The sequence below is a fragment of the Alligator sinensis genome, unplaced genomic scaffold (genome assembly GCF_000455745.1).
Source record: "Alligator sinensis unplaced genomic scaffold, ASM45574v1 scaffold597_1, whole genome shotgun sequence".
Taxonomy (NCBI): domain Eukaryota; kingdom Metazoa; phylum Chordata; order Crocodylia; family Alligatoridae; genus Alligator; species Alligator sinensis.
In genome coordinates this window covers 1,614,010-1,630,003 of record NW_005842074.1, presented here as the reverse complement: position 1 = coordinate 1,630,003, position 15,994 = coordinate 1,614,010, and the positions used below count along the sequence as shown (strand labels likewise).

Genomic DNA, 15,994 nt, shown 5'->3' with positions numbered 1-15,994 from the left:
GTTATGTCTTGCCAGGGCTCTCTCTCCCTGGCAGTTTCTACTCCCTAGGAGCAGAGCACCGAGGTGCTCTGCGACATTCATCAACTAAACAAAGTGACTAAATGCACTTTTGCTTCTCTGACCAATGTCACTGGGTTCTGACCATCAAAAAACAAGTCAGGAGAAAGTAGAATTATGTCAGTACTAGTTGCCATGCTGAGAAAACAAGTCATTATAAGTGAATGTCACTAATGACATCTTGTCTATTCTTCCTTCTCCTACCTGGAATGAACTGTTAAGTCCAGAGAACTGCTGCAGAGCTAACAACAATTACAGGAGAATTACAAATATTATGAACAAAAAAAACCCCAATTCAAACTGAAGTAGCTACCCACTCTTGCTTCCAGCCCAAACAATCTGCTGCCTGACTGGAGTAAGTGGTATAAAATACAACAGTGACTCAGTCAAAGTGGGGTGGGAAGTAGGAGGAAAGGCTCTGGCATAAGCACTCAAAACCATTTTGGAGAAGGATTATTATTGATGGCAGTGCTCAACTCCCTTTGTCTAACATCTCCTGACTGACTAACTAACAAATACAAGATAAAATGAAATAACTGCCTGCCAAATATGCACAGCTGTAGGCCCACCTCTAATAATCCATCTGCAGTGCAAGGCATCAGCCAACTTTTTTTGTCATTTAGGAGGGATTTAGGAGTGGCATTTAATGCAGTCTTTCCCAGGGGAACAGGGATGGTCGAAGGATCCCAGGAAAAAAACAAAAGAAAATCCCACTTACCTCCGGCAGGGACCGAAGGACGCGTGGCCAAACCACCGGAACGATTTGTCAGCCGTACCTATATTCAGCTGAAGCAAGGTGACGTCAGCAAGAGACACCACCCGGAGGGGATAAAAGACGGCCCCGGGAAGGCAGAAGGGGAGGGGCAAGGAGACAGAGGCTCGGGAGCAACGCCTGAGACTCGAGGAGTGCTGTGGCTGTGGCAGCGGCAGGAGCAGCACTGTCCCGGCCAAGAAGGTGGGGGTGGAGCTGGCTCAAGCAGGCAAGCCGGCAGTAAAGGAACCGGCGAAGGCTCAGGAAGCAGAGCCAGCTGGGGAGTCAACGACGACTCAAGCCGGAGAACCAGCAAAGGAACTGGCGAAGGCTCGGGAAGCAGAGCCAGCTGAGGAGTCAATGACGACTCAAGCCAGAGAACCAGCAAAGGAACCGGCAAAGGCTCAGGAAGCAGAGCCAGCTGGGGAGCTGACGAGGACTCAAGGAGGAGAGCCAGCAGCAGAACCGACGTAGGCTCAGTAAGGCGAACCGGTGGCGGAGTCAGCGAGGGTTCTGATAGCGAGGTTGGCTGGGAGGTAGACTGGCTAGCCAGCTGGCCTCCTGACACGGAAGGCTATTGAAGGACTATTATTGGATGAGACCCCTAGGAGGGGACAAGCTGCTAGATTAAAGGGGAACTCTGGGCCAACAGGGACCCACTTGTGGCTAGCAATCACGGTGAGGGGGATTACACACCACTCGTGGTGCAGGTAGGATGCAGACTGAGCGCGTGGATAGTTGAAGCTAAGGCAGAGGGCCTCGGGGCCTGGGTAGCACAGACAAAGACCTGGAGTCACTGGCGGAGTGGCTGGTGGGCCAGAAGAAATCGGGATAGGGACCAAAGAAACCCTGAGGGGCTTGAGGCCCTGTGGCTCAAAGACCCACAACGGAAAGGTGGCGAATGGCCAGGGTGTAGGGGAGGTCAGAGCCCTGTGAGTGCCCGCCCCATGGTGTGGCTGCCCTGAAGGCTACCCTTAGGGAGGACCCCTCCACTGAAGCTAACATCAAAGTCATAGCAGGCGAGAAAAGGGGAACCCCAAACATCCACCAGGGTAGCCTCAGGGGTCCCACCCCAGACCTTGGCCCCAGACGATCTTTGAGTTGGGCCAGGGCAGCTAGGGAGCACCTCTTAGATAGGAGGCGGGCACACAGTCCACGAGGAAAAGAGCACCCACGGCACTTTAGAAAACCACTGAATACAAGACAATGGCAACCATTTTAGAACATAGATTCTTGGATAGTATAACTGACTGGATGTCACACCCAGTGTCTACAGTGATTAATTAGTAAACTTTAATATGATACTCAGAAGAGTGATGATGAATTCAGGACAGCACTACGTTGCAACCCAGATTCGTGAAGGGCTTTCTTAAAAATAAACAATGAACTACAATTCGTATCAATCTCCTCCTTTCTAAATCAATAAAGAAAAAGAGGAACAAATTCTGCATTGACTTACAACAACCCATGCAAGTTCCCTGATTATAGTGGGTTTGAATGGAGTCAGGATCAGTATAGAATTTGACCCAATATGTTTTTCCTTTTCATTGCCTGCTTTTGATTACTGTTGTTTGTTTATTTTCTTCCCCTTCTTCTCATGGCAGAGGACAATAAAAGCCAGTTCCACTTGAAAGACATGACTCCTCTAGACTGCCAAACAGTTGATCTAAACTTCATAAGTTTTGAGAAGAGCAGATGATCTGCTTTGCCTGGAGCTATTTTGATAGCAATCTGAAGAATCAAGAGAGACCTCACTATAACTATTAATAAATTGTTCTCTCAACTGTGTTGCTGGTTCTAGTGCAGAACTAAGCTCAAATACCAAAGTTGTTATTATCATTACTAAAACTGGATAAAGATTTTGAACGGGACCATTTTTCATTGGGCAATGCAGTTTTATTCAAATTGATTTGTACCGTGGGAACTTGTTGACTGTGCTGATCTTTTCTTTCTTTCTTTTTTTTTTGGATGGAGAAAAAGTCAAAAGAAACCAAAGTTAGACTTTTTTGTTACATTTAAACAATGTCAAATCAATTCATTTTGAAAGGTAAAAACAGAGGTTTGATTGTTGTGTTTTAATTAATTTGTTGATATTTAGAATGCATTAAAGTATTGAATTTAATCTATTTTTCATGTTATTTAATACTGCCTGAAATACATTATAGTGTTTGACATTCTGAAAGGACAATGTCTAATTGGTCCCATATAAATATTTTTCAGAATGTCTGTTACATGGAAAATGTTGAAGTTTTGCCTTTTAATTCTGTATCAGAATTAAAACAAATTTAGAATATCCCACAAAAAAGAAATTATTTTTCCAGCCAACTGTATTCACTATATATTCTTCCATAATATTGTCTTAAAAACAGTTCAAGACAAGAGTGACTGCTATATTGTGAAGCAGAACACCAAGCAACAAATTATGAGTTAATTAGCAGTGCTCTTCTACTTAGGAAGTTTGAAGGAGTTTCAGTTGATTAAGAGGATTGCAATTTGGTGTTTTAAATTCATTTGATTATAAAGTTTCCAATCTTGGAGTACATTTTTGGTAAGTTACTTAAAAATCCAAAGCTTATCCTTCTCCTTTTTAAAATATGTAATTTAAATTTTTATGTTAAAAATGGTTTAAAATAGCTTTAACATGAACGAAACCTGAAAAAATGGTAGGATTTTCTAGGGCAAATATGCATATAATTTAATTTTCTTTAAATGACTTGTCACTTACATTTACTCTGTTTACTTAATTTTACTAACATTTGTTCATTATAACCTCCATGAAGAAGCATCTTGTATAGCTAAATCCTTGCCTTCAGCAACTACTTGAAATTATTCCCAATCTTTCCACTGCATTTTTATTTGACTTTTAATTAATATGTATTAGCTGATTTTACTGCTCCCATGGCTGTTGAAGACTGCTATTATTGTATATCAACCAGCTTTGGAACAAATTCTCTAAATATTGTACTCCTAGAAACAGGAGAACCTGCATGCTAGAAAGGATTCTGCATCAGTCAAATTCTCTTCTTTCCTTGTTTTAATGTTATTGACTAATTTCCAAACTCCTTCAGGCAATAAAGGCACAATCAGGGCAAAGAAAGAATAAATCAAACAAAAAATTAAACCTTTTCAGTGTTAGACACTTTACACCAATACATTAAAATGATGAGATGAACACGTTTAAAACCTTAAAATAGAACAAATGTCTTTAGCCAGCCCAACACAGCCTTAAATTCCCAAATTCAAAATAGTTTGGAGAAGCCTCTGTTGAACTCTCAAGGTAATAAGCACTATGCTGAGTAGTGAATGTCACCAAAATCAGGTTCCAAGTGAATTTTATTACATCACTGGACATATTCAAAAATCACAGTTAATTAAAAAAAATGTTCCATTATATGAGAGAATGTATCTGCTTTCACTTCCATTAATAAAATACAAATAGCTATTCATATTAGCATGTTTAGTATTAAGCTTATGAAAGTAAAAAAACTCCAGTCGTGTGATTCATTGAATAATTGCTAATGTCATAAAAGTATCACATCATACCATGGGAGTTTATTTCTGCTCTATCTAGTTTTCTGTATCACATTTATAACATTTTTACCACTCGCCTGTGAGATGGAAAATATTATTTTCATATCCTTTTTACAGATGTGGGAATCTTGCTACAGAATCTCATCACAGAATCAAGTTCTCACGAGCCTTGGTCTATGCCTTAATAACCAATCCCCATGGCTACCCTTTGCTTCAATCGAAACATGTCTTCTGCTACCTTTAGCAGGTAAGGCAACATTGCTAGATGCCAAAGCTACCTCGACTCATTCACTATGCAGTAGAGGGCAGTAAAGGGTGGGGCCCTTTGCAGAAAAGTATTTTGTGATTAACTATTGATTTCTCTATCAAATAATGTTTCTTTGTGCCCATACGCTTTATCTGAAATCACCTAGTGACCCATGATATCTTTGCATCATATTTATTTATGGAACAGGAGCGAAATGTATCAACAGTGGCCACCAAATCCATGCATGTTTAAACAATGCTGTATTTTCAAAAGAAAAACAGAGAACACCTAAATAGATTCTAAAAATAGTTACTTTATATTCTGAAAATATTTTCTAAAAATTCTAGTGAGAATGATGGTGCCTCCAACTGTCAATATAAAAATTAATTGTAGTAATGTACTCAAAATACTCCAACACAGCACGAAGCAAAGGAAACCATAAGAAAATATGTATTTCATTAAAATGATATGAAATTATTGGCCATGTTGTTTCAGGTCTGTGAAACAAACTATGTCTGATTTTCATGAAGGAAGTTGTCTCACTGGCATTCACAACTCATGCACAGAACAACATGGCAGAAAGCATGTCTCTGCTGATGCACAAAGAAGTTACTTACAGGTAATAAGTGTAGGAGTGATAGCTTCTTCTGCCATGATGGTGGAAGGATTTAGGCAGTGGTGGAAAAGATGAAATGGAAGGAAAGAAAAGCCAAATATTAATGTATGAAAAATCAAGATGAACTGAGACCAGAACTGGTGACACAAATGAAAGGTAGCAAGAATGCATCTCAGGCATATCATGCAACATATTCGGAATGGACAGATGACACATCCAATCTTCATAAAACTCTAAGCAGAAACTCACTGGGATGTTAAATTATAGATGGTTTAAAACATGTCTAATAGCAAAGTAGTATATAATTAGACATGTAGTATATGTAACTATACAGTATGTACAGAAATACATAAATATTCACATGTAAGGTATAAAAATATGCTTTTATTTTACATTTTAAATGGTTTGGGAAGAGGGGAATGGCTTCCCTAATGTGTTAGCCAGAATTTTAGGAATAAAATCTTTCAGAATGCTTATAAAGTGGCCTCCCTTCCTGCCAGTGCACTATGAAGTTTTTTTGGATGTCTTCTCTTGTTGCTTTACCTACTTGGACATGTTAAAAAGTAGCTTAGCTGACCACAGAGACTAGTAAACTAAAATGTCCCCTAAAACATATTTCCAGAAGTCCAAACTGTCAAACAGAATCATGGATCAGTTTTTCATTGGCTTTTCACTGCAGAAGAAAACCAAACTAACTTACTTGTCTTTTTGTCTCTGAATTGTTTTTATAAAACTTGCTTATGTATTTCATATGGAGGGAAATCCCATGCAAATTCCAATTAAAAGGAATAAAAACTGAAAGTGGGGCTTACTGCTGGTGCAGATAGACTTTATCCCCATTCTGTCAGCAGAAGGAACAACCATTCCTACCCTTTTATTGTTTTTGATTATAGAATTAGTAGGCTCTTTGGATCCCCTGCTTCTCTGTCCATACAAGTGTGGATCCAGTGACATCCCCAGCTCACCTCCACCCCAGCAGTCTCATAGTTCATAGTAGGTAGGGCTGGAAGGGACCTGAGCAGATCATTAAGTCCAACCACCTGCCATGGGCAGGAAAGAATGCTGGGGTCAAACGACCCCGGGTAGGTGATTATCTAGCCTCCTCTTGAAGACCCCCAGAGTAGGAGCCAGCACCACTTCCCTTGGAAGTTGATTCCAGATCCTAGCCGCCCTGACTGTGAAGTAGTGCCTCCTGATATCTAGCCTGAATCTACTCTCTGTCAACTTATGGCCATTATTCCTCATTACTCCCGGTAGTGCTCGGGAGAACAGGGACTCTCCCATAGCCTGCTGGTCCCCCTTGGCTAGTTTGTAGACAGCCACCAGATCCCCTCTCAGCCTTCTCTTGTGGAGGCTGAACAGGTTCAGGTCCCGTAGCTTCCGCTCATAGGGCCTGCCTTGCTGCCCCCTGATCATGCAAGTGGCCCTCCTCTGGACCCTCTTCATGCTATTCACATCTCTCCTGAAGTGTGGAGCCCAGAACTGGATGCAGTACTCCAACCGCGGCTTGACCAGTGTTGCATAGAGGGAGAGGATCACCTCCTTGGACCTGTTCGTGATGCACATTCTCCTTCATGATAGCACATTCAAAGCCAGTGAGGAACACCACCTGCAATGTGCAAAGTGCATAGGCTCTCTAGCCCATCTGCTCTGCCTAGACCTCTTCCCTCCCCACCTTGAGGCAGAATCCTGAATGTTGGCAGATGCAGCCTGCAAAAAGGGGTGATTTTCACCCTAAATAAATTCTAACTACTGATTCTAATTGGAAAAAAGCTTACTATCCTAAACATAGCTACAGATAATGTTCATGTGGTGGTAAGATGAAAGGCAGAAATAAACTATGCACGTATTTGCAATTTTTACAACACATACATATATCTCTTTAACTATGGGAAAAACCATGTAAACAGGCCTTGCAAAGGATGCTAACTATGTTAACTTGCCTCTAGCTACATGCTGCAGGCACTTTTCTCTTTGAAAACTAGGCTTTCATCAAATTTTCTCTCATCTTCTTTGTTTGAGGATGCCTTTAGAAATATTTCTCAATTTTTATTCCCATTTTTTCTGATTCTAGCAGCATTGTTTAAACACAAGAAGCCAAGTACTGAATATTTAATCACATGTGGCACATTTGCTAAACGCACACCTGTTAAAATTCAGTTTAAAATGACAGCTAAGAATAGAGTAGCAGGAAGGCTGTGGATACAATCATGCATTTCTTCCTCAGGTACATCTCCTAATATATTTGGTGCTTGAATAAGAAGAGTGAGACTGGGCCTTATCAAAAATAGTTCTGTTTACCCATATTGCGATGGCAGAGGGGTGTTTTGTATGTGGTGTAATCATGATTACCCCTTTTTTCTCTTTTAAAAAATTACTAATTCTTTGGTTCTTATTTAGAATCTCATGATACTGCAAACCCTATTCCTTGCCATATGTTGCCATGACAGGGATTTAATGTAATTACTACAAATGTTCCCATACTTCTAAAAGATGCATAGTAATTTTAGAAACAACAATAAATATAATTAATCAGTGAAGCACTGCTGGTACTTCCATACAAAATTCTGCCAAACATGTTATTGACATAAATTATTCTGTACATGAAATAGTTGAAAATTCAGGTGCTTTAATTTGTGTGAATACATCAAATTACGATTTGATAAAATAGGAGAAAAATTAAATGTCTCAAGCTCAGGTAATTTTTATATTAAGTTCTTATAATACAATCTTGAGGTTTTACACATGACTATCCTTGAAAATTAGATGCTGTTGCTTTTTTTATTCCAAGTAACATGAAGCACCAAGCAGGGAAAACACCCAGAAACCTTAAAGAAACAAAATGCTAAGACTTATGAAAACATTAATGGTGCCCAACCTTTTGGTTTCCCAGGCCAGATGGGTGGCGTGCGGCCAGATCCCTTGCTGGGTCATGCATGGGGTTGGGCCCTGCATGTCCACTTTCACCCTGGCCCAGCCCCATGCTACATTGGCTTGGCCCTATGCACTCGGATTGGACCTTGTGCATCCCAGCCCAAACCCGCACACCCTGGCTAGCCCAGTGACACATGGATCAAGCCCTGCACTGCCCTGGCCCTGCGAGTCCAGTCTAGTGTGCAGGGTCATGCTGCCTCACCCACAGGTCCAGAACTTTGACTGCAGTGCAGTAGCAATAAATGCTGCCACTTTTTGGGGCCTGTGGGGAGCCTGGTGGGCTAGATGGCATAGCTCCAAGTGCCAGATCTGGCCTGCAGATTGCTGGCTGAGTGCTCCATTTTGAAGCAATTCCTTAAATATCTGCACCCTCCAGCAAAGCACAGTAGGGGACTGCTTGGCCCTCTATCTTCCCATGGCAGGGGTAGGGAGTGCAGGTGAACTCCCCTGTCCTCAGGCATATCAGGAGACTGAAAGTGGACAAACACGCAGGGAGCTGGAATGCACAGCGACTACATGCTTTTGTGGCCAATTTGAAGTGCTCTGGAGGAGTGGGTGCTGCCTGTCTGCAAGAAACAGAAGCACTCTGAATGTGAAGAGCCCCAAACTGGAGTGGGATTTGGAATGCTTCAAATGCATGTCTGGCCATATCCTGAGTCAGCTCTCTTCATATACTTTTCAGAAAAGAAGGATCTTAATCCAGTGGTTTTGGCCAAAATTGTCATCCGGTGGTTACGAATTTTCTGCATCCGAGGTGGCAGTATGCACTGAATGGATTATTGTGGGTACTGAGTATGTTAAACAACTTGAAGTTCTTTGGGATAAAAAGACTTTGTAGATAAAAAATAGGCTCCCGTGAAAAGGATGCTAAAATAAGTGCAGTTAGTCACAGGAGAGTCGCCCTATCAGGGGATCTTCCTGGTAATGTCAAGCTAGTATAATGGTTTCTGTCCCACCCATAGGAGGCACTGCAAACAGCTTTCCTTATGACCCAGTTGTTCCAGTTTCTTTACTGACTGCTAGAAACCATTGGCAGGTAGTATAAAACAGTAGTGGCCTGACCTACAGCAAGGGATTAGCCTGGTACACTGCCAGCCCAGTACTACGGAAGGAAGGGGCACTGAACATGGTGCTGACACTGCACAGAGCCTGCGACTTAAACAGATACGACAGATACACACATCAGACCTATTTGAAAGCTCAGGTGCATAGGCAGTTCAGAAGAGAACTAAAGATATGCACAACAAAACAATGGTTTTTAAAGAAAGAAGGACCGATCACACACCTCACTCTCAATCTGAAACAGATCCCAACTCAATGAAATATTAATAGGTACTGGTGTACTGCACTCCCACAGCAGCAGCAAGATGGCAGCTCAAGAAGGAACTGCTGCTCCACAGATAAAAACACCCTCAAGCAAACCTTCTTTCATTAACTCTAATTTTTCAACCTCTGTATCTTTTGGAGACATAACTGAAGTAAAAAGAAACAAAGAAAAGTAAAGAAAAAAACCCCAAACAGGTAGACAACAACAGTAAATTGAACTCTCTCCCTAATGTATATGTCCCTGATGTTGTTCCATAAGCCTGAAAATAATTATGGAAAGCACATTTATATGTTGTTTACCAAACCCTGTAGGATCAGTGCTCTCTCTTTCAGTCCTTTTTTTTCTAATTTGGCAGACAAAAAAACTTTCTTGCCGCACTTGGTGTTCAGGGAGATCCTGAGATTTCAGCATAGTTATTCTGGAGCTAGGCGGGAGACTGTGGGTGGCTTGCTTGAACTTGTGCACTGAGACCAGATTCAAAATCCAGTCAGTGGAAAAATACCATTGATGTGGATCAAGTTCCAACATAGACAGTTTCAGATCATGTTGGAGAGCAGGAAATCCTTACGGGCCAGCCCGTGGTTGTACTATTAACTAATATAGCACAGCCAGCTGTGGCAGCCGCCACATCTGAATCCTGAAAGTAGGACTTAGTGACTGGAGCATCAGACGTAAAGGTAAGAGGTTAGGTACTATTCTGCCCTCTGCCACAGACTCCTGGTGTGACCTTGGGAAGGTCACTTTTTATCTTCCTTTCACAAACTGAGACACAGTGAAATGAATTACTACTTCATAAACACATTGTGAATGTGGATAAATGGCTAGGAGGCTTAAGTATTAAATGGTTATAATGTCTGGATGGTTAAATGATCTATCTAAGTACAACTGAAGAGGATGCTTGAGGTGTACCTATGGCAAACTGCACATTTCATTTTGAATGTGCCTTTGCTTCTATACAGAGTTAAAACCAGCACGAGGTTTGACCAGAGGCATTCTCAAGCTTGCCACGGAATTAACAAGGTGTGGATACTGAATTTTAATGATCATCCATAAAAATGGACAAACAAGTGTTTGGGAAGATGGGAAGAGAGGATTTGTGGTAACTAACCAACAGATCACCTGGTGGAGCTCTGGAGAAAAGCTGCATTTAAGTTATTGGTGAATCCGGGTAGATTAACAACAGTTATGGGTTAAGTGGACTATGAGGTCCCACTTCTGTGATTGGGTCAAATATAGAACGACAGCCTGTGCCTAGGAAGTCTGCCAAGTAGGCCAAGGAAAGAAAGAGTTCTGTAGTTTATTAAGACTCATGGGAAGAGTGTATAGCTCCAACATGATGGGAACTAATACACCACCTGGATATGCATCTAGTTGGGGGGATGCTAAGAAGTTATGACAAAAAGGGTTCTCAGATGAAAGATGCCACAAAAGTGCAGGTATTATCCAACCCAGTCCTTAATCATAAGAATCCCTTTAATATAACTGAAGCGCAATTACCAAGGCATATAGTAATTACATAGTGATGTTTCCTCCGCTGAGAAGCAGCCACAGTAACGTAACATTTGTAATGTATTGGTATTGCGCTTAACATTACAAGCGTTCTGAGCTTCCAAGACTACTATACATTGCCTGCTGGTGCATAATGCTCACATGGTAAACAAACCTAGGGGAAAACATAGCATTGACTGGCTCAGTGGTTTAATGCACCAATAATACCCTACTGAATAACCAGTTTGTCTTTTGCAACAGTATTTCATAAAAGAATTCTCAGATGTGGGTTTTTTCAGTTATAGCGCTTTCAGTTTAGTCACAGATTCAAAAAGTCTCGTTGCTTTCAAAATACCTTTCTGGATCTGGCCCAAAAGCAGGCCATGTGGTACCCATTTGTCCCAATGTCAATAAGTGTTATAATTAAGCCTATGATGGAGGGACAGAACCAATGCCCTCCCCAACATTCAGCCCAACAAAATCCTTCCCATTTGCCTATAGCTCTGCCTCTCCCATGGAAGCAGCAGCAGAGCAGCAACAGCAGAGTGGCCCAGCCAACCAAAGGCTCACTCATTGAGTCAGTGATCATGGGCCTCTTCCCACTCTCTCAGCAGCTCTTCTTGGGCTACAGGAATAGCTGGAGTAGAAGGCACTCAAAAATGAGTTTATTCTGCCTTTTGGCTTGATTTGTTATGAGTGACAATCTAGACTTAAAAGTGGAATCAGATGGGTGCTGCAGGCAGGTCACGTTTCAGTATGCAAGACTGGCAAGGCAATGTGGAGAGCCTTACTGACTGCATGCCAGCTATCCTATAGCAAGGGTTTGTCAGTCTCAACTTTTTAAGGTAAATTGGAAAATATGATTGCTGCAAAAAATCAAAAGTGAATATACAGAAAGAGAAGGTAAAGCTTTTGAGAAAAGATCTTACCCTTGCTACACCAGGTAAACCCAGCAGTATACTGGGATGGTCTGGGTTCTGCAGCACTGTTCCACTGTCCCAGATAATACTTAGTCTGGCGTTCAAGTTTCCTCTTTTCTTAATGGAGGCCTCAATCACCCCTACTCATTACTGTAGGGGTCACTCCTCTTCTTCAGGCCCCATACCATAGTTTCTTCTCCAGAAACTTTCTGTTTACTTCCACAGCCTCATCATTATTCCCCATTACAAAAACCAAAAAACCCAAATACCTGTAGGTTGTACACTAATGTATATAACCTACCACCTGCATGCCATCTATTTAACTGTACTTTTGATATGTTCCAAACTTAGCAGTATTACAGGCTACTTGAGGTTTGAAATATCTCAGATCCATTATGCAAACACGTACATGCAATTCAATCACCACCCTACTATCAAGACACTGGGTCTAGCAAAATAGAGCCTGAGTCATCTTTAAGGGAGGGAACAGAACCCCAGAGGGTAACTGGAAGACCAAGGCTGGAGCTGCAGGTGACTAAAGGTGGGAAGGCATGGGTTACAGGTGAGGACTCAAATGAAAAACATTCCTAATCCACATCCTTTTAACAGCTGGCAAATATGACTACCTATTCCTTCAAATATCCCTAACAACCTCCAGAACTGCAAAAGTTCCCTCACCTCGGGATATAGCCCCATTCCTTGATTTAAACTGCTACTGAAATTCTCTAAACCTAGGCTACATCCTTTCGTCTCCTAACTGCCACATTTTCTCTTCCCTAGCCATGAGATATTCTATCCTTTACTTCCTCCCTTTATACTATTCAGAAAGACAATAGAGTTTAAAAAGGGGGAGGGGAGATATTTTTATTGCCATAGCAGCATTCAAATTATATTCAAAGCAGAAAGATCTTGAGCCTGCTTTTAGAAACATTCAGCATGATTACAACAGTATCATTTTCATTTGCTTTCCTGGAATCAAATTTATGCAGAACAATATGGACTCAGTTCATACCACAAATCATTTTAGCTCCCCAATCCACTTCCTATTTGACCACGGTTTTCTTTTACATTCAAGATGGGCAACTTTCTCAAGATGCCTATGGGAAATCAAACTATATCCAACTTTCAACTGACCTACTTGATACAGCAAAGGCTTGCTCTACCAGGAAAAAGATAACTGTTCTTCTATTTTTTGGGTCCATCATGCAGTACTAATGCATAGTGTGAGTATCATTAACCTTGGGTTGTTTTCCTTCTATCACACAAAGCCACAAACATTAATTCATAGAAAATGCTGCAGGATGGAAAACTCAGATTTCACCATTTCATAAAATACCCTTCAGGGAAAACAAAGCAGAATTTCCTTAAAACTGTGGAAAAGGGCACTAAGGTGCCTGGATACTTTGGCCTCTATCAAACTGAAAGCTGCTATAGGAGATGCTGTGACAAAATTACGCGCACAGAAAACATCTACTAATTGCTCACCTTTTCTTCATTACCAGCACAATCCCCAGAAATATAATAACAAACAGCAAGATGCCTGCAATGACTCCAGCAATTTTAACGGTGTGGTCTGTCTGTTTCTCTGGTTCTGGGTCTGGTTTCCGAGTGGCAGCTCCTAGGAAAGGAGTGAATTGAAAGGAGGAGGGAGAAAAAGAAGAAAGACATTACACTTTTTATTTTGTTAAATTTAACAGTCAGTAGTCATAAGACTTACCAGAGCCAACAAATAGCAATGCTTAGATTTTTCTTTAACTGCATTCATATGTATAAAAAGGAATATCATTGTTCATAGTATTCCATAATATTTTGTTAAAGCACAATACAAGTTGGATACCCATGCCTAACCCTTCTATGAGAGCCTCTTCAGAGATACAATTTTCTATATTTTTATCTGTGCTGGCTCCCTGGTCTTCCTGCCATTTAAAAAAACTTGCTAACAACACAATAACTATCCTAAGCCTGTACCCAAATTTGATTTGTTGGAACATTTTCCTCAATTATTTTTCATAAATGAAGCAGTAATTCCACAACATATTAGCTTAAACACCTGGAAACGTGAGATAAGCTCATTTACCATGCATTTTACCAGCAATTGTTTTTTTACACAATAGACTTTTTTTTTTGCCTTTGGAAATCTAAATCTAGGTCACATCTGGTAGGCAAAAGACTCCTTCTAAGCAATTTATTCACAAAGTAGGAAGCAGCTGATGATCACACCACTGGCACCCACATTTAATATCTGTTTAAATGAGATAACCAGTGCCTTACAGCAGCTACTGTCTTAGCTTTTCCAGATTCCCCGTTTAAAAAAAAAAACAACCCACCATTTGAACTGTTTACTGCATAATGTGATGGAACGTCAAATCCATGTCTGATGAAATATCCATTTCCCCTACTAAATGAGTTCAGGATGAAAAATGTTAAAGGGAGTTATGTTCAATAAACTGAATGTATTTTTGAGGGCTTCTACCTTTTTAATCAAAACACTACAATATCCATCATTTGAAGCACCACGGCACCTTTACAAAGTGGACAGATAGTTCTAGCAATAGGAATTTGTATAGCAACTTTCTCTGGCAGATTTTTTAGGGAGAGGGGAAGGAAGGATAAAATCCAATTATACTATATCAGTTGAGGACCAGTACTCCCATCACACACACAAAGTTCTATCAAAGACTGTGAAAGCCCCAATTATAGTCTATTTCTCCTTCTATTTACTTTGTTGCAATAAATTTGCTGTGGTGATAAATTTGCATTGAGGCTATACTATCAAGAGAAGTAGGGATATATTTTCAAGCACCATAATCATATTGTAAAGGTTCTCTGTAGCCATCATCCTTCTCGGTTATGATAAGCCAGATTTTCAAAAGAAGTTAATCACTTACTTTGATGCCAAAATGTGAAATGAATTCTTTTGAAAATTCTAGCCATAGCCTCTGTATGAAGGACAACCTAGAGAAAGTTATTTGTTCTCTATGGGCCCAATTCTACCATGCTTATTCTGGCTAGTATCTTACTTATCAATTATTACCATATCAATACATGCCGATTCTTAAGTAATAAAAGGTATAACCTCAATACGAATAAGGGAAGCAGAATCTGGCTTTATATTTTTGGACACAGACCTGCATAAAATTTTGTTCTAAACGGATCCATTTTTAATTCCCCTGTGTCATATAAAGGATTTTTCTTATAAAAAATCTCCCTATTACTGTAATTTATACAGAACACAAAGTATGTTAGGTATTTAGGAGATACCTAGAATATCTTCCTAGTGCAGAAACACAGCTGTTGAGCTGAAATTGGCAGGTGGGAAACAGTAAATCAAGTGTGATGCAAATGACAACGGATGATATGGAGTTTGCAGTTCTATTTTAAATACACAACCCAGGCCCGGGGAAATGCAAATTCAACCAATAGCAAGCTCCAGGTTTTCAAATTTCATTTGAAAGATCTATATCCCTTCTCAAACTCTCATCTTCATGCTCTGCTCCATGCTGCCTTGTAGGCCTGGAACACCATTCAGCTTCTAGTGTGCAAGGTGAACACTGGCAGACAAGGTTCCTTGGGTGAATTTGATATCTTTTATTAGACCAACCCATATTTCCACGACCAAACTGAACCCACTCCCAACAACAACTCATCCTCTGACAACATTCAGGAAAGGATCAATGCCAAAAAGCCCCAAAAAACATCAGATTGGACACCTCACAGTGGACAAAACCCTAACCTTGACCGCTACATTGACTGCTTCAGGGAAAGAATGAACAATGAAATAATCAGCAATACACGCCACCATAACAACCTCTCTCTACCAGAGAAAAAGGCCATAGAATCTCTAAGATCTAACCACCAAATAGTAATAAAACCAGCAGACAAAGGAAGAGCCATAGTCATCCTAAACTGTGAGGATTACATAAAGGAAGCCAACAGACAGCTCTCTGACACCACGTACTACAAAGAACTACAAGAAGATCCTACTCCCCTTTTCACCAAAAAACTGAACAATACCATTAAATCATTTCATAGATGTTAGATGTTAGGGTCGGAAGGGACCTCAATAGATCATCGAGTCTGACCCCCTGCATAGGCAGGGAAAAGAGAGGGGGCTAAAAGAGCA

General features: G+C 40.8%; 1 protein-coding gene across 1 annotated transcript in view; it reads right to left on the bottom strand.

Moving 5' to 3' along the window:
- The window catches only part of PTPRM (protein tyrosine phosphatase, receptor type M), a 734,228-nt gene that overhangs the window by 214,063 nt on the left and 504,171 nt on the right, over nucleotides 1-15,994 (bottom strand). The window contains exons 16-17 of the mRNA XM_014519979.2: nucleotides 13,357-13,489; nucleotides 5,204-5,233 (exon numbers count right to left, since the gene is read on the bottom strand). Coding sequence (XP_014375465.1) covers nucleotides 5,204-5,233; nucleotides 13,357-13,489 — 163 coding nt within the window. The remainder of the gene's footprint in view (nucleotides 1-5,203; nucleotides 5,234-13,356; nucleotides 13,490-15,994) is intronic.